This window comes from Physeter macrocephalus, chromosome 18 (genome assembly GCF_002837175.3).
Source record: "Physeter macrocephalus isolate SW-GA chromosome 18, ASM283717v5, whole genome shotgun sequence".
Taxonomy (NCBI): domain Eukaryota; kingdom Metazoa; phylum Chordata; class Mammalia; order Artiodactyla; family Physeteridae; genus Physeter; species Physeter macrocephalus.
The window spans coordinates 44,604,525-44,628,512 of record NC_041231.1 but is presented as its reverse complement, the minus strand read 5'-3'; the positions used below and the strand labels follow the sequence as shown (position 1 = coordinate 44,628,512).

Below are 23,988 nucleotides of genomic sequence, written 5' to 3'. Positions count from 1 at the left end.
CAATGCTGAGTTGCTACAGGAGGACCCGCCCTCTTCCTCCTCCACAAAACGTCTAACTCGTCGGGGGTCGGCAAAGAAGGCTCTAAGGCTCGATTCGTCCAATACCAATCAGGAAAAAAGCGGCAAGAGGAACCAGACCTGAGTGAAGGAGGATAGAGCGCGTCAATCGCTCTGGTTTTACCTAAGCGCTAACCATGCTGGCCACTTGGAATGCGCTGACCCATCTTTGTCCACTTGTTCTGATTCTTAAAGCCTCGAATGCCTTCAAGAAGCCTTCCCTGACTCTCTACTCCGATCCCAGCCTAAGAGGTCTGCCTGTCCTTTCCTCTTAAGCTATCTGTGGCTTCCTGGATGCACTTGTTCATGGGCCTCTGGGCCCTTCTCTGTCCACTCTCAGCTCAGACAAAACCTAAGCAGAGCAGGGCTTGGCTGAATGGCCATTTTCCTCTGGGTTCATGGATGATCCCCTCCCACCTCCAACCCCCCGCCCGCCCCCCACCCCGCCCCGGGGTGGCAAAGTACCCAGGGTCAGACTACCTAACCTGGAGAAGAGCAAACCCCAACTTGGGCCCAGTGGGCCCTAAGGGACCACCCTGAGCTTAGTTCCTGAGAACTAAGCTGAGAGTTGGTTTGGCCTCCGCTAATAGGTGCACTGCTTCCCAGCAGGAGCTGCCAGGGTATCCTTTCCGAAGTTAATTAGCATGCCCTGACAACCCAGAGACCACTTTGGCTGAAGTCAGTATCTTCTGACAGCCTATCCAGGTTCCCAGAGCCACACCTCCTCCCACCTGGGGAGAGTGACTTGTCTCTCAGCAAAGCTGTTCCCTGCTTGTGGCCTCCCTTCCCAGGCTGACAGCAGATGGACACCAACTCCTTGCTTCCGGGTTCCCTTCAGAGACCCCCAGTGCCACAGACCCCTGTCCAACTGGCCCCCACAAACGACCCTCTTGACCTCTGTAACTTGGGCCTTTTGGTGCCCTCTCCCCTGCATCGGGTGGGGTGCCCTGCTAGGGCCTGGTATGCAGGTAGTACCCAATACGCATGTAATAAGTGTTCAGGAAATGTCAGAAGTAGGATCGACGGGGCAGAAGAAAAGGCCAGAGTGGAGGAGATGCCCAAGAAGCCAGGAGGACAGAACAGGATGGGTATGGGGACAGAGTCTGTCTCTTCTTGGCCACCCAAGGTCTAGGGGGCTCCAGGCTGGTCAATTCCTCCAATTGATGGTAACTCTCTGGGTCCCACAAACTTTCCCCCCAGCCCCAACAAAGGGCCTCACCCCTGCCCAACACCATGGGCCCTCCTCACCTCCCAAGGGGGGTAGGGGGAGGTGGGGGAAGAGGCCCAGGGGTGATGGTGGCAATGGTTCTGGAAAGTCAGGGCTCTGTCCCTGTCCATGCTGCCCAGGTGGTCCTCATTTGGCCCATCTGGGCCCCAGTTTCTCTGCCTGTTAAACAGAAGCATGAGGTACCCTTTAGCCTTTAACCTCTTGAAGTTAAAGAAAAAAAATGTGAATCAAGTGCTGAGCCCTGGAGTGAAGGGTGCCTCCATTTGGAGTATCTAGGAAGGCTTCCTGGAGGAGGGGATCCAGGCGAGGCGAGGAGTACCTAAATCTTCCAGGGATCTGACCAACAGATGGAGGGAACTGCTCCCCCGGAGTTATTTCAGGCGTGTCTTGCTGTTTTCTGATCCCCTCCCTCCCACCCCCGCCCCGCACTCCTGCCACACAATCCTGCTCCACTAACAACAGGATTAAAAAAGTGACACTTCGTTCTCCCCATAAGCGCTTATACCAACGCCTGGCACGTGGTAAACTCTACAAGTGGTTGTCACGGTTGTTGTCCTCGTCAGTTATTGAAGGACCCTGCCCATCTGCACGCGGCCCGCAGCCCCTTCCCCCAATCCCGCGAGCCTGTCCCTTCCAGGAGTGGTGGCCATTCCAGCCAGGCGGGCTGCGTCCCGGTTAGATCTAGACGTAGGGCAAATCTGGAATCCCTGACCCCGACCCTAGTCCGGGAGGCTCAGATTGGCCTTTCCGGAGGGGGCGGATTGCGGGGGGCGGGGCTGCTGGGCGACCTCCCGGGCCGCCCTGACCTCAGGCTCCTCCTCCTGTCCGGCTCCCCGCCCTTTGCACGGTCCCGGGATAGGCGGGGCGGCGGTGGCGGCTGCAGAAGCGCAGGAAGCCGGGCGGTGGCCGACCGGGAGGAGGAGCAGCGCGACGGCGGCCAGTACTACTTCCCTCAGTAGTACCGCGCCGCTCCGCCCTGGAGTGACGCCCTCCGCCCATGGGCCTGGCCGAGGGCAACCGGCGGGCGGCGCGGAGGAGGCGGCGGCGGCAGCAGGTGGCGTGCAGCAGGGTTGGAGCCTGGTCGGGCCATGGCCGCCTCGGAGCGGCTCTACGAGTTGTGGCTACTCTACTACGCGCAGGTGAGCCCGCGCCCGGCGTCTGCTGCACCTGCGCCCGGCGCCACCTGGGCCGTGTATACGCACGCGCCGGGCGTGCTCTGGCCCCGCACGCACGTGTGCGCCCCCGGCCGGCTGGTGCCTCTGGCACTTATACTTGGGGGTCGGCCCTCGCGGGCGCGGACCTTACAGGAGCCTGTTGCGTGAGGACAGTGCAGCCTCGGTTGTCCCTGAGGAGAGGGGCCTGGACCAAGACAGGGCACTTACCCCTTTTACAGATGGGGAAACTGAGGCCCGGGAAAAAAAAAAAGGCTGGCCGGGTCGGAAGGGGCGGGAGGTTTACTTTGAATTTGGGCGTGCCCCTCCTGTGGGCGCAGCCCAGTTGGGTGGTCAGGGCCGACGGGTCTGAGTGAGCTGGGGGGCTCCAGGCATGCAAGGGGGGCGTCCGTACTTCGGTCTGACTTGAGTCAACTCCTCAGATACCCTGCTGCGAACTGCCGGTGGTGAGCTCCTCCTTGACCCCAGGTGGCCCCACCCCAACTCCCGGGCGGGAAGGGTGTGGATTACGGGGGACGGGGGGTCTAGCCCAAAGAAAAGATTCGCCTTGGATGCTTTGGGTGAAAATGGGGAATGCGGGTGAGGTGGGAGGGATGTTTGAAAGGGATGGAGGGAGGCCATTTTCTCCTGAGCTCCCCGTCCTTTCTCAGAGACTACCCCAAGTGGCCTCAGAAGGTGAAGGGAGCAACTCTGACCCAGGTGTACCCCAAACTGTGGCTCGCACACATAGGCCCCCACTTTCCTTCTGTATTCACAGCAAGGACAGAACCCAGGGTAACGCCCCCCCTCCCCTTCAACCAGCACCAGCCTTCCTCCCTGCACCTGCCTGGCATCATACTCCTGGCTCAGGTGTGGCTTGGGCACAATGCACTATTGTGTGCCCCTGATCTCGTCACTAGGGGGAAGTTCATGCTCAAATCAGCCGGCCCTCTGAAGAGGCTAGCCGACTGTCTCCAAGGACTGCAGGCCAGGACTTGGGCCCCAGGTATCAGGAGTCCAGGCCATAAGGGCCATAGCTTCTTGAGCCCGCTTAGGTGGTGAGAAGTCCAGGCACCCGGCAAGAAGCAGTGCATGGAGTAGAGTCTGTCTTTGGTGTGACCCAGGGCATGCTCTTTACACCCCTGAGCCTCTGCTTCCATATCTGTAAATTTGGCACAGTCCTGGCCTCTGGTGGCCTGGACTGTGCAGAGGGATAGCCAGTATGGCTGGTCCAGGCCAGAGAAGTTTCCTGCTTCCCTGCCACATTGGATCCCCTCACCCCAGCTTCTCTGTCTCCATCTCCAAAGGTCAGTGCTTGTGAAGGAGCAAAAGATTTGGGAGGAAACCTGCCCCTGGCCCTCATGCTTCTGATTGCCCCCGTGGTCATGGGCACGTTCTTGGTTTTCAGTTTCTTCAGCTGTGACCAGGCAAAGGGGGGCTTGAACAAGGTGATGAGTGTGAGGGATGTTAATTGCCCTCGTGGTCATGGGCAGGTTCTTGGTTTTCAGTTTCTTCAGCTGTGACCAGGCAAAGGGGGGCTTGAACAAGGTGATGAGTCTGAGGGATGTTAATCAAGCTTCTGATTGCCTCCGTGGTCGTGGGCAGGTTCTTGGTCTTCAGTTTCTTCAGTGATCAGGCGACGGGGGGCTTGAACGAGGTGACGAGACTGAGGGTTGTTAATGGTGGGTCTTCAGGCTGGGTGGCATGCTGCTGTGGAAGGGTGTCTTGGCAGTTTCCCAGGATTGTACCTCCGACGTGGTTACCTCCTGCTGCCCCTTCTAGCTGAGCTCGGCAAGTGGTCAGTCCCTCACAGGTGTTTAGCATTCATCTGGGCTGAGTCCCTTCTCCCCCTCCAGCTCCTCACCTCACAGGCCAGGTGTGGGGCACAGGCTAGCTGGTTGTAGCCTTAGAAGCCTGGGCAGGCAGGGTACGGCCTGGGGCCAGGCAAACAAATCCAGGATATGAGTGTGAACCCAGGAGCCGGGAGGGGCCAGGTTTCCTGGGGAGAGGAAGCTCCAGCCAGGCTCCCAGCACTGCCTTCCTGCCGGCTTGGTCCTGCTTCTCCCGGAACGTGGTCTCCACCCTCTGTACTGAGCTCCCAGGGGGTTGGTGGCTGTTCTACTTTGAGCCCTGCCAGGGACCTATTGTGTGTGTGCTTGGGGGAGAGGAGAAGATAAGGTAAGGGGTCGAACTGAGAGAGGATATTAAGAGACCCCTGAAATGGCCAGCTACCCAGCCAGTAGGCTCCCCCAATACTTTCGCCCCTCCCTTCAACAGTGAGAGCTGACATCAGCTGGCAAACCTGTTTCCCCAGTTGTGGGTCTAGGCCCGCCCTGGGAGCACCCCTGTTTCTGCCCTTCCTTTCCCCTCACAGACCCCAGGTTCAGGCCTGCTTACCCCTACCTCTTGGGGCCACGAGTGGGCAAGGGGGCTGTGGGTGGCTACTGAAGGAGGAAGGAGGGCCAGAGTGCCCCCTGGACATCACTCAGTCTGAGCCCCTCAGAGCCTTAGTGGGGAAACCAAGGCAGGGTCGTACCAAGGTCGTTGGACAGGTTTGGGGCAGAGTCTGGCAGAGCTCTGGCCCAGCCTCCATCCTGTGTTCCTTTACCCAGGAAAGGTCTAGTCCTGTGGGCGGGAAGACTCAGGTGGGCCTGCACCCTGGGACGGCACAAGCTGTTTCCTCTGCCTGGAGCCTTCTCCCTCCTGTCTGAGGAGGCCTTCCCCGCCTGTTCCCGCAGCCCAAGCTGGACCTCAGCCCAGGCATGTCCCCACTTGAACCCTCATTGTGCTTGCTACTCTGCGGTTTCCCCACGCCTCACATTTAGTAGGTGCTCCTTGGGTATTAGCTGAGAGTCTGGGTTGACTGATCAGGGATGTCTTAACAGAGGACTGAGTTTGGGCCTGGAGGGCTGAGCGCACAGGAACAGGAGGAGCAAGCACATGGCAGTGGGAACTGTGAGAGGCAAGTTCGTTGGATTGGTGGGGGCACATCCAGAGGACTCAACCCAGCAGGGCTTCCCCAGTGAGGGCTTAGGAAGTGGAGAGGATAAGGGGACTGGGGCAGCACCCAGTAGGCTAGCAGTTGGGTGGCATGTAAAGGTTATGCAAAATATGCAGATGAGTGGCCCTCTTTCAGGCTGGAGCAGTAGTGTTGTTCAGTAGCCCTCCAGTGAAAGGGAGCATTGGGGAGCATGAAAGCTGAGGGGTACTTAGGGTCCCAAAAGTCAGGACAGGACAAACATTCAGGGTACAGTTGGGGAGCCTAGGCTGAACTCTCTGCTTATGCCATTGAGGACTCAGGGTTCTAGGAAGGTCAGGTCAGAGCCCGAGCTGACCTTGCTCTGCCCGCCCCTCCCTGGTCCCTCACCCCTGACTGTTGAGCTCTACCGCCTCATGGAAACCTAGTCAGGCCCTCTGCTCCCTCCGAGACCTTAGCCGGGTCATATTTCTTCCTGTGCCTCAGTTTACCATCTTGAAATGGGAAAAAGGACCTCCTTGGTGCTTGACCACCCCCCCAACCCTCTTCTGTACCTTAAAGGGGCAACCAGGTTTCCTCCTACCTGCCTTTATTACTGAGGCAACTGAAGACGGAGGGACTGAGGTGATGGGGAGAGTAGCACAGAGTCCAGGGTTGGGGGAGGGGCTGGTAATCCCTGGAGTTTTTATGGCAACTGGGGAGCTGATGTCGAAGTGTGGGGTCACCGTGGAAACAGGTCAGTTACTATGGGGACCCTGAAAGGAAATTCCTGTTTTCCAAAGTGACAGGACAAGGGGAAGGTTAAACCCTGAGGGATGTTATGGAGACCAGAAGGTCCATGCCTTTCAAGACCCCCTCCCTAGGTAAGGGGGAGAGACTGGCCCAGCCACCTAGGCACTTGGACCACTAACCTCAGTTGTCCTTGCCCCTGGCAAAGTCCCCATCTTCCTGCTTCGTTCCTTGGCCCAAGGCCCTCCAAGTCTGACCTCCAGTCGTCCTGGTGTAGCCAAAAGCCACCTTCAGCTTGACGTTGCCACCCCCCTCCTAATGCTGAGTGGGGAGACCTCCACACATGAAGGAGGTCATCCTGGTCAGGCCCCACCCCACCCTATCCCATTTCTGCTTGCCTGTTCCAGGAGATGGGGTGCTCACTACCACCTAGGCAACTCTGACTGGGAAGAATCACCGCTATGGAGCTTCAGTCCTCTCTCCCTACCCTGCTTCTAGCGCTAACCTGGGGTCCATGAAGATCCTCCCATTCCACCTGCCTGGGACAGCCAGCTGGGGAGTGGCCCATGGGACCTTGGCTCTGCCAGTGAACCAAGGTCTGCCACTCATCTGTCACTCATGGAGGTGGGTGAGGAGAAGATGAGTGTTGCCCTGGAATGCCAAGGGCTTGGGAAGGCAGAGCCCCTGAATTTGGGAGTGGAGCTCCCACTCACCTTACCACATGCTGGTGGGTGTGGTTGGAGAGCCTTTACCTGTTAAGCAAAGAGATGGTTTTAAAGAGGCAGCTGAAACAGAGAGATTAATCGTTCGTTTTGTTTTTTTCATTTTTATTTTCTATCAGAATATAGTTGATTTACAATTTGTGTTAGTTCCAGTTGTACAGCAGTGATTTCGTTATACATATATTTATTCTTTTTCATATCCTTTTCTCATGTAGATTATTATTATAATACAGAGTATTGAGTAGAGTTCCCTGTGCTATACAGTAGGTCCTTGTTGATTATCTGTTTTATATATAGTAGCGTGTATATGGTAATCCCAATGTCCTAATTTATCCCTCCCCCCAACCTTTCCCCTTTGGTAACCATAAGTTTGTTTTCTAAATCTGTGAGTCAGTTTCTGTTTTGTAAATAAGTTCATTTGTATCATTTTTTAGATTCCACATATAAGTAATAACATATGATATTTGTTGTTTTCTGACTTAGTATGATCATCTCTAGGTCCATCCATGTTGCTGCAAATGGCATTATTTCATTCTTTTTATGGCTGAGTAATATTCCACTGTGTATATGTACCACATCTTTATGCATTCATCTGTTGTTGGACATTTAGGTTGCTTCCACGTCTTGGCTATTGTAAATAGTGCTGTTCATGATACATGAACATTGGGGTGCATGTATCTTTTCAAAGTATGGTTTTCTCCGGATATATGTCCAGGAGTGGGATTGCTGGACCACATGGTAGCTCTATTTTTAGTTTTTTAAGGAACCTCCATACTGTTCTCCATAGTGGGCGTACCAATTTACATTCCCACCAACAGTGTAGGAGAGTTCCCTTTTGAGAGATTAATATTTAGTAAGCTACCAAGTGTAAGAATCAGGTCTGGACTCCAGAACCCATGCCCTCAACCACATTCAATTTGGCACCCCCGGCCTCTGAAGTACCAGACAGGGCTGCATCTTGGGGAAGGTGCTGCCTCTGATGGGGATACATTTAAGCAGAGGAAACACGGAGAGCAAAGCACATGCAGACTTGTGGCAGAGGGGACAGTGAGTAATATCCAGTGGGGCAGCCAGTGAATATGGCATGTGAGGCTGGAGATGAGGTGGGCACCACCCATGGGGGGCTTCGGATGTCGGGGGGAGGCTGTGGACGTGCCCTGGGCCTGTGGTAGGGTAGCTGACTGGCTGCTCAGACAGTAGTGGTAACTGATGGGTACTGGGGGCGCTGGGTACTGTTTAAGGAACTTTGGGGATGGGGGATTTGGGACAAGATCTGGTCCCTGAGACACAGGGCAAGCCAGGCCTGATGTCAGGCTCGGGGTAAGGCACGCAGGTCTCAGGCAGCACAGTGTCAGGAGCTCAGTGGTCCCTGTCCCTCTGAAAGACAGCCCCACCCACCCATCCACGCCTCAGCCGCCTGCCCTCAGCCCTCCCGGGTTACCTCAGAGTTCTGAGGAAGTGGCAGTTCCATGCTCACCCAGGACCTAACCAACCCGTGGGAGCTCCCCTCCTCCGGCACTGAGTGTCCTCAGGGCTGGTTGGGCATAGACTGGGGTCCCTACAGGGGTGACTCTGAGACCCCCATACCCACAGCTTTCTCCCCTGCTGCAAGGCCCTGGGAGGAGTGTGACTGCTCCTGACCTGCCTTCATGGGAGGGGCAGGGTTGGGACCCTGGCCCAGTCAGGTTGGGGTGGGGACTGGGCTGGCCCACCCACGTTCCTGTTCAGAGCTGGAAAGGGAAGGAGGAGCCAGCGAGGCAGAGCTTTGAGAGGAGTGTGGGGATCCTGAGCAGCACAGCCACCTCTTGCCGGCTCTGGAGCCTTCGGCATGCAGCACTGCCTCCATGCTCGAGGCCCCTGCTCTGCCCTGCCTCCCAGCCCCGGTGCCTGCAGGGACCCCCTCATCCCCCAGCACTGCAGCCTCAAGCCATGGGGCCCAGGTCAGAGCCAGGCCGAGGATTTCTGGGGAGAAGAGGTGAGACCCCCAGAGTCAAGACCAGCAGTTACCCCTACCCCTGCCTACTACTGTGCTTTAGAGACCCCTCCTGCCCCTCCAGAACCCACAAAGGCTGCTGCCTTGATTGCCTCAGTCCTGAACCCAGCCCAGCCTGGACCTGCTGGAAGTTTGCAGGACTGGACAGGCTGAGGGTGTGGTTCTAGGGACAGAAAGCAGGGGTGTGCAGAGTTTGAGGGGCCTGTCAGGTCTGGGAGGGCTAATCCAGGTGATGGCCGTGAGGAGGGTGGGAGTTTCCTGCTTAAGTACCAAAAGCCCAAGTCACAGATGGCAGTGGGGCATGGGAAGATCAGAGGCCTGCACAGGAGAATGTGAATTACAGATGTGGAAGGTCAGAGAGGCTGGAGAAGCAGTCCCTGGTTGGACTAGGGGCACAGAATGCCTGGCTTAGCAATTAAGCCTTTTATCTTTGGGTCAGGGAGGGAGGACATGGTCAAATGTGGGCTTACAGGTGCTCAGCAGAGCTGCAGTGGGCAAGAAGGACTCAGGTTTTGGGTGGGAGAGACTGTGGCTTGACTGGGGGTGGTTTGGGGCTAGAAGAAGGGAGGATGGTGTTGGGACAATTTTGAAGGTAGGTAGGGATGTGTGGGGTCATTGAGGCAGGGTCGTGGGTCATGTGGTCAGCTTGGGCTGACTGGCTCTAGCCACCGTGAGTGATCCTGGCCTAGAACAGAGGTTCAGCTGCAACTGTGCTAGTGGATGAGGCATCCCCTCTGGGGCCCCCCGTTTTCCCATTTGCAGTGGGAAGAGTTCAAAAGAAATGGTCTAAGAGCCCTGGCCTGCTCTGGTGTTTTCAGGGTTGGGCAGGTTGGTGTCCTTGCTGGTTTGTGGAGAGGAGTGGTATAGACAGAGGTAGGTGAGCAGGGAGGCTGCCAGCAGCAGAGGGTGGAGAGGTCGCCAAAGGTAACTGACAGGCAAAAAGTCATAGTGGTGTGGGCCTGCACCTTGGTGGCCCCAGCCCCTCTCTGAATTGCCTGGGCCCTGGCTCTGTGACAAAATGTACAAGGAAGGTGTCCAACCACAGGGTGGAGGGCTGCTCTGTCTAGGTTTTTTGGGGGGCCTGGCCCAGTCTGCTGGGGTCAGGCCCCTTCCCTGGGGCCCATTCAGCCCTGGCCCTGTGGTCTGGGGCCCACAAGTGGCAAAAAATTAGCCATCCATGCAAAGGTAGTTCTGGAGGTCCTTGATTTGAGGTCCGTGGCACCTGGGGAGCAGTCTCAGGGTGTTGTCTGTGATGTGTCCCTTGTCCCTACATGTTCAGTATAGTCCCTGTCCTTCCCCCCTGCCCCTGGGAAAGAAAGTTGCCTTCTGGGCCCTGCTGGTTAGGGTGGGTGCTCCAGATGGGACTGGTGTGGAAGGAGGGAGGGGGGAGGGATGGAAGGAGGAGCTCAGATCCAGGCCACCACCCACTCCATGCCTTGGGAGGGGCTTAGAGGTTAGAACAGATTAGGGCTAGTCCAGGGCATACCTGTGTCCCTGAAGCAAAGAGACCAGCAGGGCCAGATGGGGAGCCTGGATGCAGGAGGAGGGTGGGGCAGAGGTATGGATGAGTCCTTCAACATCATTGCCTGGGCCTGAGGCCTTAGACCCAGGTCAGGGAGCTGTGGGTGCCTTGAATGAAGGGCACTGTAGTAGCAGGGGCCACAACCTGTCCCTGGATAGGCTTGCCCTGACTCCTATCCCCGAGTTCTCCTGGACATCATGCCTGTAGAACTAGTTTCTGTCCACAAGCTCCACCCAGGGCAACGTGAGCCCCGCCCCTCTGTACTGCAGGCCCCACCCCTGGTGCTAGGCTGGGTCCTTCACAGCTTCTCTTGCTGGGCCCTGGGTGCCCCAGGCCCTCCCACATCCCTGCGGTCTGCCGGGAGGAAGCGGCCCCCTTCCCCCACCGTGACTTTGCGCTTCCTGCCCCGGGGGCCAGGGTGGGAGGGGACGTTTCCCGTTCACACCAAAGTTTCCCTGGCTGGTGGCGCCCAAACTCAGGGCTCGGCCGCTGTCCCTCTTACCCATGGAACCAGCTCTGGGGCCTGGGGTCCAGGTAACCAGCCAGGGTGTGGGCGGAGGTTCCCAGGGTGAGGCAGGGCATTTTGCCTGTACAGGTGGGGGATGTGTGTGTGCGTGGGTCTGCCTGGTCGATAGTGCACATGCAGCCTGGGATATACAGTCAAGGAAGGTTTCCTGGAGGTGGTGGCTGCTGAGTTGGGAGAAGGTGGCAGGCGAGAGCCCAGCCCATAGCTTTGGGTTCGGGCAGGCTGGTGAGTGGGAGACCTTTAGCCCCAGCACCCCTGTGGACCACAGCCATGCCCTAGGAATGTATACACTTAAGTCCCTCCCCTGCCTGTGTCAGGCTTGCCTGGGTCCCCAAGGGTTCAGGAAGTGGGAGAGGAGACTGGGAGGCTGAGAAAAGCAGATGGGGGCCCTGAGAGAGTGGTCAATATGTAAGGCAGTCCTCTGATGCTGACCTTCTACTTCCTGTCCTCCTCTCCCACCCATCCCTCCCTTTCTCCACCCCCCACTGCTCTGCCTCCATTTTCTGTGTACCCCCATTCACTTTCCACCGCTGTCCACATCCCCTTGTCCCTCCCCTGTCCACTGTGCCCCTTCTGCCCCCACCACTGTTCCCCCGAACTCCTTTGCCTGCAGAAGGACCTGGGCTATCTGCAGCAGTGGCTGAAGGCCTTTGTGGGTACCTTTGAGAAGAGCATCTCACTATCCTCTCTGGAGCCACGCAGGTGAGGCTGGAGCTACATGGAGGGCGGGAGACTGAGGGGTGCTCGGCGCCTAGTGACCCCGCTCCCTGCAGGCCGGAAGAGGCAGGCGCGGAGGTGCCGCTGCTACCTCGGGATGCGCTGCACGTGCTGGCCGAGCAGCTGGACGAGGGGGACCTGGGGCAAGCCCTGCTGCTGCTCAAACTCTTCGTCATCCTCTGCAGGTGGGTCCCTGTTGTCTTCTCCACGGTGAGAGAATGTGCAGTTGTGGGCCGGGGCGGGGGCTGGCTTGTCACCGGGACCTCTCCCGTCCTTCACTTCCCAGGAACCTGGAGAATGTAGAGGCAGGCTGGGGCCAGGTGCTGGTGCCCCGGGTGCTGGCGTTGCTGACTCGCTTGGTGGCCACGGTGAGGTGGCTTCTACCCTGGGGGTTGGCAGGTGGTAGCCACGGCCCAGCTAACCCCCTTCACCCTCTCCGCATGCCTACAGCTGAAAGGACCCCCACCACCGGAGGAGGGCCATGGGTCCCAGCTGGAAAATGTAGCCCTGTATGCCCTGCTCCTCTGTGAGGGCCTCTTCGACCCCTACCAGACCTGGCGGCGCCAGCACAGTGGGTGAGAGGTGGCCCGCAGGTGGAGGACCCAGGGGAGGCCCGGGACAGGATGGGGGTGGCCGCACTGGCCAAGGTGCAGAGGTGGGAGGGGCCGGTGTGCAGGCTGCTGAGGGGAGGATGACGCAGGAGGAGTGAAGTACTGGCCTCACCTCGGCCCCTGCCCACCCTATCCCCACCTGCCAGGGAGGTCATCAGCTCCAAGGAGAAGAGCAAGTACAAGTTCCCTCCTGCGGCTTTGCCCTGTGGATTCAGCACCTTCTTCAGAGGTCAGGCCCCACCCCCGGCCCACCTGGCCCCGCCCCCAAACATGAGCCCCCTCCTTTGGTTTCCCATTGCATGTACAGGATAGGACCCACTTGTGGCTGCACTCAGGGCTGGGAGAACCAGTGGAATTTGAGTGGGCTTCCAAAGGCAAGTAGGAGTTCAGGGGCAGAGAGGAGAGGAAAGGCATGTCTGCACAAAATGAGTAATTTCTTTTTGTGGGGGAGTCGATTTCCCTTCCCCCTTCTCTCCTGTCTCTTGGGACCCCCCCCCATTGCTTGTACCCCACTCTGATCTGGACCATCTTAAAACTCCCTGGTCCAATCTCTTTGTCCCTGTAGCTCCACCCAGTCTCCTCTCTTCCACAAGACAGTGTCTACATTAGGTGTCTCCCCTTCCTGCTCCCATACTCCCGGGGAAGCTGACCCTCCAGAACATCTCTGGCCACCTATTCTCCCTGGGTACCTTCTGCTCCTGAGTGTCGTCTCTCCTCTCATTGGAAGACACTGGCCAGGATTTCAGATGGGCTCGTGGCAGGATGCTGTCTGGACAGGGACAGGCCAGGTTTGGGAAGATGGTGGCCTAGGAAATATCTCAGTGTTTCTGGGATGCACCAGGGAGCTGCGGGCCTGGGTTTGGAACGGGGGCAACAGCTCCAAGAGGGGAGATGCCCCTGGGAAGCTCCCTGCCTCTGTTCTCCCACAGCCTGAGTATTCTCTTAAAACATACTGGATTTTGTTTCCCCTACTGTAAATTCCTCAGTGGGGACCTGACACCCTCAGAATCCAACTGTCTCCACAGCCTTCCTTTCCAGCCCCACTTGCTCTCTGCTCTCCGCTCTCCAGCCATGGTCCTGTCCTCTCATTCCTAGAACCCAGCTAGTTATCCCACCTTTGGTCTTTGCCCATACTGTTTCCTTTCCCTTTCCAGGCCAACTGCATTATCAGGCCTCACCTTGAAAGCCCTGTCCCCCGGGAGGCCCCCCACCCCATCCCACTGGTATCAAGGCAGCTCTGCATTCCCCCCTCCAACGCCCACACACTCATGTGACCCAGGGCTGGTCCTTTCTGCTCTCTGGGTTTCAGTTCGTGTCCTGGCATCCTGTCCAGCTTTACTGGAGCAAGGCCAGGTGGGCCTCCCAGATATGACGCTGTGAAAGCCCCTAGAAGTTCCCAGTGGGGGTGTAGGGGGATGGTGTGTGGAGCATCTGTATGGTAGGTACGGCAGGGTCCCCAGAGCCGGTCACGGGATGCTCCAACCATCACAGAGCAGAGGGACCAGGAGACTTGCATCTAAGAAACTAATCCCTGGGTTGCCATGGGGAAGTGCATGGGGGGTGCTCACCCTGGGGTCCTCATTTTGGGGCTCAAGGTTCCAGGGAGCTGGCTAGGCTCTCAGGGCAGGGCCATGCCCGCTACAAGCTCCCCAATGAAGGGCTGTGTCCTCCTCAGACCTCCTAGCGTAGAGTCATGATATTTTAGACTCCCAGCACAGAACCCAGTCTTCTCCCTCAGATTGGGCCTCCCAGCCCTGTTCCTTGACCCAGCCCCCGACTCCCACCCCACGGCACCCACCTCTTGTGTGGTCCCCTGGACCCACAGCCCTGCAAGCTTTGTGACATTGTCTTGCTCCCCACCCCCATCCAGAGAGCCTGCAGGATGCAGATCACTTGCCTCCTGTGCTCCTGCTGCGTCTTATCCATCTCTTTGGTGCTGTCCTTGCAGGAGGGAAGGTAGGCTGGGAGGAGGCTGGGGGCCCGAGGGTGGCTGTCTCAGGGTCTCTCTGCTGGTTGAGCCCTTTGCCTATTGCCCGTCTCTGCCCACACCTGCAGGAGAACGGGCAGAAGGCTGTGAGCGCTGGCACTGTTCAGGGCCTGCTGGATGTGGTGCGGGGCTGGGGCCACAGGCCAGCCCAGGACCCCCGCCTAGTGCCGCTGGCACTGGAGGCACTGGTGGGTGCAGTACATGTCCTGCACACCAGCCGCACGCCCCCCCGGGGGCCAGAGCTCCGAGCCCTGCTTGAGGGCTACTTCCGTGTCCTTAATGCCGACTGGCCGGCTGGGCCAAGCCTGGACCCCGAAGAGGCCCTCATCACCCTGCGAGTCAGCATGCTCGGTGGGTATAGTCTCTTGGGCTCCTGGGGAGGTGGCACTAGCAGGGGAAGGCCCAAATGATGATGGAAAGGCTGGCCTGGGCAGCATGGGAAGAAGGTTTAAGGCTGACCAGAGGCGCTACTGAGACAGGCTTGGGCAGGGCTGACCCTTGACCTCTCCACAGACGCCATCCCCATGATGCTGGCATGTGAGGACCGGCCAGTGCTGCAGGCCACCTTCCTCAGCAACAATTGCTTTGAACACCTTATTCGCCTCATCCAGAACAGCAAGGTGGGCGGGGCCCAGGCCGGGGTGGGGGGCCTGGACCCCGGAGGCTGGGGGCACCACGTGTGGATGCCGAGCTGCTGCTGAGCAGACTTGGGCTGGTGGGATGACTTGCGCTTCAGTGGGAGGGCCTGGGGCTCAGGATGGCTCTGGACCCCACGTGAAGAGGGTGTTGTAGAAGGACGGGAGCGGCCCTGGCCCCTTGTTTCCCTTTTCCCCAACCCCAAACGTAGGGGCAGGAGGAAGGCTCAGCTGTTTTGGATGCAGTGCCTATCCCTGCCCACTTATCTGCCCCCGGCTCTGTCCCTCTGGGCAGGGTATGGGTGGCTCAGCACCCCTATTCTTCCCTAGTGCCTGATGGGGCGCTTGGCCTGGGGCTCAGGGCGCATCCTTCCCTATGGGGTGGAGCCCTGGCAACTGCCCCAGGTCCTGCTCTAATCCCACCCTTCCCCCATCTTCTCTCTCCTCTGCCTCCTCCACCTTGTGCCTCCCCCCCCGACAGCTGTACTTGCAGGCCCGGGCGCCCCCTGAGGGGGACAGTGACCTGGCTACCTGGTTACTGACCGAGCCCGATGTCCAGAAGGTACCACCCTGGGGCTGACCAGCTCAGGCTCCCACGTCCCTGGGCACCCACCCCCCGGGGCTCCCTCTTTGAGCCTTTCTGCACTATGCAGGGGGAACGAGCAGATAAATGCCAGGCCTGGTATAGGCTAGTGATGGGGCTGGGTCCCCCATGCTTTCTCACCTACCTTCCCAATCCCAATCCTAGGAAATGGCACAGTTGTGATCTGTTCCCTGCCTTGTATTAGTCTTGGGAGCTGGGGTTTGGCTATGCCAACCTGGAAGGAACCTTCGATACTCAACCACCCCACCCCCATTGCACAGAAGGGGAAACAAGAGGCCAGATGCTCAGGGATTTGGCTGTGGTCACTCACAGAGAAGGAGGTCCCCCACATGGGGCCACTTCTTTGCTTGGATCCTTGCACCTGCCCTAAGCAGGTCACTGGGAGTTCCCTATCCCCTCACGCCCTCATGACGTGCTCCCTGCCTCACCTTGCATGGGGGCTGTAGGAGGCTGCGGGGTGTCAGGGGCTCTGCATGGGGCACCCTCTCTCTGGTGGCTCGACACCTGGGCCCCCACCTCCAGAGCCCTGCCCTGGCTTTGTCCTCATGAAGCAGCCCTGTGTGTCTATTGCACTTGGCTGTTTTCTGAGAACCTGCATGTCCATTCATCTACAAAGTAGGCAAGGCCAGTGAGACCCCTGCTTTTTACAGATGAGGAAACTGAGGCCTGGAGGAGGGAAAAGATTGCCTGAGGTCCCTTGGGGAGTCAGGCAGAGCTGGGACCAAGGGCCCCATGGAGCCAAAATACAGCCTGGCACCTGCTGACAAACTCTCCAAGCCCTCCTGACCTCTCAGCCCCTCGGGAGGGCAGAGTGAAGGAGTAGCATGCCTCTGGCTGTTGGGTTCAGCCAGGGTGAGCCTCAGTATCCCCACCTGGATCTAGGGGAAAGGGGCAGGGTAGGACTTAAAGGTCTCGAAGGTTCTTCTGGTTCTAACATTCTGTGATTGATTGTCCCTAAATTCCCCAACCCCCTGTCAATCATCATGGGTGATGGGGCACTTGCCAGCCTGCCTGCACATGTGTTTAGCTTGGGTGGGGATGGGTGGAGACCGGAGCCCATAAACCTACTGGATAATGGAGGGCAGAGTGCTGTGGCCAAAGGGTTCACTGGTGATCTGTCCCAGTATCCCTGTGAGGCCCTTCCCAGCCTTGGTTTCTTCCCTGGCTTCTCTGTCAGAGGGGGCCTTAGCAAGCTGCTCAGAGAGGGCCCCAAGGTCAGGGTGAGGGTCACGGCAGTTTGGGCAAGGGTAGAGGGCCTGATGGCTTCTGTTCTAGCACTGTGTGGCCCAGACAGGGTTGCCACACTCCCAGGGCCCCAAGCCAGCTCAGCTACTTGCCTTGGGGCATCTGTTCCTGTCCCTGCACCCCTTTTACTGCAGGGTGCCGCCAGCTGCGACGTCCTGGCACCTGCCTCTCCTGACTGCCCCTCCCCACCCCAAGGTACTGGACCAGGACACAGACGCCATTGCGGTCCACGTAGTCAGAGTGTTGACCTGCATCATGAGCGGCTCCCCCTCCGCCAAGGTGAGGATGCTGCGGTCCTGCTGTAGTAGGGGTGTGGGATGGGAGTTGAATTGACCAACTGTCTCTAGAACAGGCCTGGCTGATGGCTGTGAGAGCAAGTGAGCTGGGGAGGTGACCATCCTGCCCTCTGGGGTACGGCTCAGCCCCCTGGGCGAGCATGGTCATTAGTGAGTCCTGGGAGCTGGCCATCCTGGCTCAGAGCTGGAGGGCGGGAGGATGCTTGTGGCTGACCACCGTCTGCAGCCTTCCAAGGTAGACGTATTCCCCTGCTAGCACTGACCCAGAGGCAGAGCCAGGCAAGGGGGCCCTGAAAGGTGATGCCTCCTGCAGGGTTCCCGTGGGGTGTGAGTGTGCCCTGGGGCCCACATACACACTCACTCCTTTCCCACGCATCCCTGCACAGGAGGTGTTTAAGGAGCGCATCGGCTACCCTCACCTGCAAGAGGTCCTGCAGAGTCACGGTCCCCCCACCCATCGACTGTTGCAAGAGCTGCTCAACATGGTGAGGGCAAGGGCTTGGGGGCAGGGTCCCAAGAGCAGCCAGGACTGAGTCAGGGCTCTCACGGAAGGTGAGCTCTCCACCTTAGGGGACCATGTTGACTGTGTGTGACCTGGGGCCTGACCCTGTGTGTCAGGGTCACTGGGGTGAGGATTCTGAGCTGCATGGAGCCCAGAAGCTGCTGCATGTTAGCAAGCCCCAGGATGATCCTAGGAATAGGCAGTTGGGGTTTAGGCCAACCCAGACCGAAAGCCAAGGGTTGTTGTTGGTAGCAATGGTTGTCTGAGCACCTCTGGCTTTCCTGAGCCTCAAACACAACCTGTGAGCTGGATGGGGTAGCACACGTTGTGTTCCCATGCTGTAGGCAAGTAAACTGAGACAGGAAGTCCCACTGTTGGTAGGGTGGCCTGTTCCATGCCAGTTGCCCAGGAACTGTCATCCTCTCCACCCGCAGGCTGTGGAGGGCAACCACAGTACGTGTCCGCCACCACCAATCCGCAATGAGCAGCCAGTGCTGGTGCTGATGCGGTGGCTGCCAGCACTGCCCACAGCTGAGCTGCGGCTCTTCCTGGCACAGCGCCTCTGGTGGCTCTGTGACAGCTGCCCTGCCAGCCGTGCCACGTGTGTCCAGGCCGGTCTGGTGGGCTGCCTGTTGGAGACGCTCAGTGAGGGGGTAGCCCTGGGGGCCCGCTGCCAGGAGCAGCTGCTGGCGCTGCTGCAAGCATTGGGCCACGTGTCACTAAGGCCCTTGGAGCTGCGTCGCTTGCTCCGTCCCCCGCCAGGGCTGGACTCAGGGCCGGGTGGAGCTGAGGCCGGGGATGCCCGACACGCAGGGGCCATCATCCGCACGCTCTCAGGCATGGCCCGGCACCGGGGCCCGACACGAGCCCTGTGCTACTTTGACCTCACGCCCAGCATGGCGGGTATCATGGTACCCCCCGTGCAGCGATGGCCAGGACCTGGCTTCACCTTCCATGCCTGGCTGTGTCTGCACCCCACGGCTGTAACACCTGCCCCGGCCCCCACCCGGCCGCTCCAGCGAAAGCAACTGTACAGGTGGGTGACTGCTAGGGACCAGGGCGCGGTGCCAGGGTGAACAGGAGAACCAGCGGGCGTAACTGGCGTGGCCTGCCCCCAGCTTCTTCACCAGCAGCGGCTCAGGGTTTGAAGCCTTCTTCACGGCGGCTGGGACCCTGGTGGTGGCCGTGTGCACCCGGAAGGAGTACTTGACCATGAGCTTGCCTGAAGTGTCCTTTGCCGACTCTGCCTGGGTGAGCCTCCGTCCTCATGTGGCCCAGGGAGGTGGAGGGGACACCACGTCCCAACCTGTGACCTGATGTGGCTTCTGTTCTAGCACTGTGTGGCCATTGTCCATGTGCCCGGGCGCCGGCCCTTCAGCCAGAACCTGGTGCATGTCTACAAAGACGGCTATCTGGTGAAGACGGCACCCCTTCGTTGCCCCTCCCTTAGTGAGGTGTGCCAGGCAGGGTTTGGGGAGGCTTGGGCAGCTGGGGGCACTTGGACAGGGTGGGGCCTGGAGCCCCGTGTTCCCCCTCCCCCACCCCACAGGCCTCAGCCTCTGGGGCCTGTGCAGCCTTGGGGGTCACCGAGGAACTGGATGCAGGTGGAACCCCAGGCTCTGCTGTGACCTGACCACCCCCCCAACCCTGGCCCCACAGCCTTTCTCCTCCTGCTGTATCGGCTCTGCTGGGCACCGCACAACGACCACCACCACGGGCCTGCCTGCGCCACCCGTCCCTGCTGCCCTGGCTCACACTCACCCCTCCCTCACCCGCTCCCAGTCAGTCCCGGCCACCACAGGGCTTGGCTGGGGGTCCGGGCTGGTGGCCCCCCTGCAGGAGGGCAGCATCAGCTCCACCCTCGCAGGCACACAGGACACTCGGTGGGGCAGCCCCACATCCCTGGAGGGCGAGCTGGGGGCTGTGGCCATCTTCCATGAAGCCCTGCAGGCGGCAGCCCTGCGGGTCCTATGCACCTTGGGTATGCAGCGCTGTCCCCGTGCCCTGCCCCAGCCCCTACCACGTTGCCCCAGGACCCAACTGGTTGGGTCTCGACAAGTGCCCAGGCCAGAAACGAGGGGTCTGGCGGGGGGAAGGTGTCCCTGGGGCGGGGGGGGGTCTGTCCTCTGATCAGGCAGAGAAGAGGCAGGCTGTGGGTGGGGTTTGGCCAGAAGCCCAGCCAGGTCTGAAGCCCCCCTGCCCACCCCCCCAGGGCCCAATGAGACAGCACCCTTCAAGCCTGAGGGTGAACTGCATGAACTTGGCACCAAGCTGCTCCTCCATTACTCACCTCAGGTATTGGGGGGGTGGGCAGTTGGCTTAATCCTGCTCCCTCCCCCTGCCTCCCATCCTCTGTCTCCCGCCACCTCCTCCACTGAGCCTTGCTGCCTGCTCACCCCCTGTCCCCAGGCCTGTAAGAACAACATCTGCCTGGACCTGTCCCCTGCTCATGGGCTGGATGGTCGCCTGACAGGCCACAGGGTGGAGACCTGGGATGTGAAGGTGTGTGCTCACGTGAGCAATGTGTGCAGGAAGCATGAGCATGTGCACATGTGTACAGGGTGGGCTGGGGAGTGACACTGCGCCCTGGGAGGTCTTGAGGAGACCCAGATTTCCAGGCTGGAGGGTCTGCTGGGATGGAGTGGGGCAGGAGATGGCTGGGTGCTGCCCCCTCATGGTGGCCCCCACCCGCAGGATGTGGTGAATTGCGTGGGAGGCATGGGTGCCCTGCTGCCCCTGCTGGAACGAGTGGCTACACAGCCCCAAGAAGCCGAGGCAGGTCCAGCAGAAACACATGACCTTGTGGGGCCCGAACTGACCTCGGGCCACAACACCACTCAGGGACTGCTTCTCCCACTGGGCAAGTCCTCAGGTAAGTGTCTCTGGTGCCTGAACTGGGGAGAGGAGATCTTGGCATGGTCGGGGGGCTGGACTGCTTGAGGTCTGTGTGGCCACTGGCAGGCCTTTGACGTACATCTGTTCCCTTCCTGGTGGCGGTAGAGGAGCGAATGGAGAGGAATGCAGTGGCTGCCTTTCTGCTGATGCTGCGGAACTTCCTACAGGGCCATGCTGTGAACCAGGAGAGCCTGGTGCAGTGCCAGGGGCCTGCCATCATTGGGGCCCTCCTGCGCAAGGTGGGGCAGGTGGGGAGGGGACTGCCCTGTCTGACTAAGGGGACTGATTGGAGGGACCAAGAAAGGGAGCCTGATGCCATCAGTCAGGGAGGGCCTCCTGGGAGAGATGGCACTGGAGCAGGGCCTTGAAAGGCCGGGCAGGGTTTGGCTGAGAGGGTCTGGGGGAAGTAGCAGCACAGCAGGGCACCTGCACAGCAGGCTGGGAGCTTGCACTTCAGAGACGGCAGGGAGCCACCGAAGCGTTTTGAGCAGGCAGTATGCTTGTGTCCATCTGCCTGTGCAGGGCAGGGTGGAAACTGGGAGGCCTGAGAGTGGGCGGGCAGGGCCTGATATCTCACCCCAGCTCCTCTATCCTCCCCCAGGTCCCCAGCTGGGCCATGGACATGAATGTGCTCATGTCTGCGCAGCTTCTGATGGAGCAGGTGGCAGCCGAGGGCAGTGGGCCCCTCCTGTACCTGCTCTACCAGCATTTGCTCTTCAACTTTCACCTCTGGACCCTTAGCGACTTTGCTGTGCGCCTGGGTAGGTGTGGGGACTTGGGTGAGGGGATGCCGCCAGACAGGATGTTGGTGGAGGTTCTGAGAAGCTATAGCCCTGTGGGTGATCTGAGGGGACATACCTGCCCTGAGGCGTCTGAGGGGACCATGACCCTCTCCTGCTGGGGGGTGGAGGTGGGCAGGGAGGTCTGGCAGGGGCATGGCCCCTGTCTTGGAGGATGGAAGGGACCCGGCTCAGCCAGGTAGCCTGAGCCCTCTGCCGATTCCCACTTAGGCCACATCCAGTACGTGTCTAGCATAGTCCGTGAGCATAGACAGAAGCTGCGGAAGAAGTACGGGGTCCAGTTCATCCTCGATGCTCTGCGCGCTCACTACAGGTGAGGCTGGTGGGGGCAGGTAGGTTGGGGTGCTGACACTGCAGCTTCTGGCCTTGGGGGCAGGTCTGTTCAGTCCCCCAGCTCACCTGCCCACTTGCCCTGTTCTCCCCTCCATGCCCCTGTGTTCTCTTGGCCCTGGGTGCATGTTTCTGCTGGGACCTGCCCAGCCTACAGCGGGAGCGCCCCCTAGCGGCTGATGACCTGCGCACGGTACAGACTTCACTTCTGGGCCTGGCGCGGGAGTTTCTGGTGCGGAGCTCTTCCGCTGATGACCTGCAGGTGGTGCTGAACTTTCTGGCGGCTGCGGGTGATGATGGCCAGGTAGGCTGGAGGTTGGCGAGGGTGAGACTAAGGGGAGGGGTGGAGTGTGGACCACGTTCAGGGTTGGGGGGTGGCCGGCTCAGTGTGAGACTTTGTATCCCCAGGTGCTGGGTGCGCTGGACCTGCTGCTGGCACTGCTACAGGGCTCCCCAGCACAGGAGTCTTTGGCTGTCTTCCTGCTAGAGCCAGGGAACCTTGAGGTGCTGCTGGCACTGCTGGTGCGGCCAAGGCCCATGCCCTTGCTGCCCGACCGAGTCTGCAAGGTACACTCAGCTCACTTCTGACCCTGGCATCCTAATTCACTGGGGCCCCCGCCTGAGTCCAGAGAGGTGCAGAAGGCCTTAGGCTGGTGGGTGAAGCTGCCTTTGCAGGCCTCTCTTGAAGCCACACACCTGCGTGGTGACTCACCCTCCTACAGTAACTCTTAACCTGTGATGACGACCCCCACCCCCTACCCCCTACGACCCCTACACAGATCCTGCGCAGACTGCAGCAGAATGAGCGCTTACCTGAGCGCAGCCGCCAGCGGCTCCGGCTGCGAGAGTGTGGCCTCCAGGGTCTCGTTGCCTGCCTGCCGGAGGGGGCCGTTTCCCCCCAGCTCTGCCAGGGCCTCTTCAAGCTGTTCCTGGGGGCAGGTACAACCGGTTGGGGCCAAGAGGCAGGCCAGGTAGAGGGGTGATGTGGATCCAGGAACCAGGGCAGGTGGGAATAAGGGAAGGTGTTGGTACCAAGGGACCAAGGCTGAGCCAGCAGAGGAGCACAGTCCCCCTCTGGGGTCAGTCCCTCAGGCCTTTTCTGGCCGTTTTCCCAGATTGCCTGAATCTCTCAGATCTATTGGCTGTGGTGCAGCTGTCCCTCCAGGCTGACCTCAGCATCCGCCTAGACATCTGTCGTCAGGTGAGTGGGAAGTGAAAGCTTTGTTGGGGGGGCGGCTTCTACCCTGTGGACTTTGCCTGTGACGAGGGGTCTCTGGAGGCCTCCCATGCAAAGGCCCCAGGAGGAGGGGCTGGAGCAGGCTGTCGGATGAGTCCCTCACTTGCTGTGCCCTGGCCCGGCAGCTCTTCCACCTCATCTACGGACAGCCAGACGTAGTGCGGCTGCTGGCCCAACAGGCCGGCTGGCAGGATGTGCTGACCCGGCTGTTTGTCCTGGAAGCCGTCACAGCTGGCAGTCCCCTGCCGTTTACCCCCGAGCCACCCACCTCCCCGGAGCCAGCCTTACACAAGCCACCCACTGAGTCACCTGAGCCTTCGGACGTCTTCCTGCCCGCAGAGGTCCCCTGCCCTGACCCTGACGCCTTTTACCAGGCTCTTTCCCCATTCTCCGCACCCTTGGAGCTGGGCCTGGAACGGGCCAGTGTGAGTTCAGGCAATACTGCTGGCGGTGGCAGTGGCAGTGGGACTCTCACTCCAGCCAGCCAGCCTGGCACACCTTCCCCGCTGGATGGGCCCCGGTCCTTCCCTATTGCCCAGGGCCGCCACAGCTCCAGTCTCTCCAATGTGCTGGAGGATGGCAGCCTGCCAGAGCCCACCATCAGTGGGGATGACACCTCTAATACAAGCAACCCTCAGGTGAGGCGGGCCCACCCTCTACCACTGTATGGCACCAAGGGAGGGCACCTCTGGGACACAGGGCAGGCAGCGTAGCTTTTCCAAAGGTGTTGCCCTGTTTGACATCAGGGCTACAACTGCCGTTCGGGTCTGGCGCTGCCGCCTCGTAGCTTTTATCTGCAGTGTGTTCCCTGGGGGGTGGGGGGTGTTCTGGAACAGGGCAAGTCATGCTGAGACAGAATTGGGGGCACTAACCAGGCTTCAGAAGGCCCTCGAGAGCCTGTGAGGCAGGGACTTTACAGGGCCCATGGGCAGCATTGCTGTAAGGGTCCTGCCTTGTGCTTCTGGATCTGGGGATGGGTGTCTGCTTACTCTGTGGCATTCTTGCAGAGAATTCTAGGACGGTCCTTGAGGCCTGTGAGGACTGTGAGGTAACCGTGTGAACTGCCTCATCTCCTCTTAGGAGTCCTGGAATCCCAGGATCCTCCCTGGAACTCGGGCAGTGGTTGAGGCCCACACCGTCTGTTTAGGCCTTTAGCACCAGACTGGCTCGGCTGTTGGCCAAAGGCTCCGCTTCCTGCCGTCCCTACTAGTGGGTGGGCGGACG

The 23,988-nt window shown here is 59.7% G+C and overlaps 1 protein-coding gene across 3 annotated transcripts in view; it reads left to right on the top strand.

Annotated features, from left to right (window-relative positions):
* Window positions 1–2,193: 2,193 nt before the first annotated feature.
* The window catches only part of NBEAL2 (neurobeachin like 2), a 31,514-nt gene continuing 9,719 nt past the window's right edge, over window positions 2,194–23,988 (top strand). For 2 of the 3 annotated variants that reach the window (XR_008615690.1, XM_028479178.2), the window contains exons 1-27: window positions 2,194–2,424; window positions 11,519–11,607; window positions 11,679–11,807; window positions 11,909–11,990; window positions 12,073–12,197; window positions 12,380–12,462; window positions 14,104–14,189; window positions 14,289–14,571; window positions 14,734–14,840; window positions 15,337–15,417; window positions 16,900–16,983; window positions 17,387–17,485; window positions 17,937–18,538; window positions 18,621–18,753; window positions 18,837–18,956; window positions 19,162–19,483; window positions 19,715–19,797; window positions 19,912–20,004; window positions 20,197–20,374; window positions 20,503–20,636; window positions 20,999–21,158; window positions 21,408–21,510; window positions 21,678–21,831; window positions 21,936–22,094; window positions 22,307–22,466; window positions 22,643–22,728; window positions 22,890–23,402. Coding sequence is in view for 2 of the 3 variants with exons in the window: in XM_028479178.2 (XP_028334979.1) it covers window positions 2,374–2,424; window positions 11,519–11,607; window positions 11,679–11,807; window positions 11,909–11,990; window positions 12,073–12,197; window positions 12,380–12,462; window positions 14,104–14,189; window positions 14,289–14,571; window positions 14,734–14,840; window positions 15,337–15,417; window positions 16,900–16,983; window positions 17,387–17,485; window positions 17,937–18,538; window positions 18,621–18,753; window positions 18,837–18,956; window positions 19,162–19,483; window positions 19,715–19,797; window positions 19,912–20,004; window positions 20,197–20,374; window positions 20,503–20,636; window positions 20,999–21,158; window positions 21,408–21,510; window positions 21,678–21,831; window positions 21,936–22,094; window positions 22,307–22,466; window positions 22,643–22,728; window positions 22,890–23,402 (4,299 nt within the window). In the remaining variant the exon portion in view is untranslated. The remainder of the gene's footprint in view (window positions 2,425–11,518; window positions 11,608–11,678; window positions 11,808–11,908; window positions 11,991–12,072; window positions 12,198–12,379; window positions 12,463–14,103; window positions 14,190–14,288; window positions 14,572–14,733; window positions 14,841–15,336; window positions 15,418–16,899; window positions 16,984–17,386; window positions 17,486–17,936; window positions 18,539–18,620; window positions 18,754–18,836; window positions 18,957–19,161; window positions 19,484–19,714; window positions 19,798–19,911; window positions 20,005–20,196; window positions 20,375–20,502; window positions 20,637–20,998; window positions 21,159–21,407; window positions 21,511–21,677; window positions 21,832–21,935; window positions 22,095–22,306; window positions 22,467–22,642; window positions 22,729–22,889; window positions 23,403–23,988) is intronic. The other variant, XM_055079609.1, reaches the window with a different exon arrangement.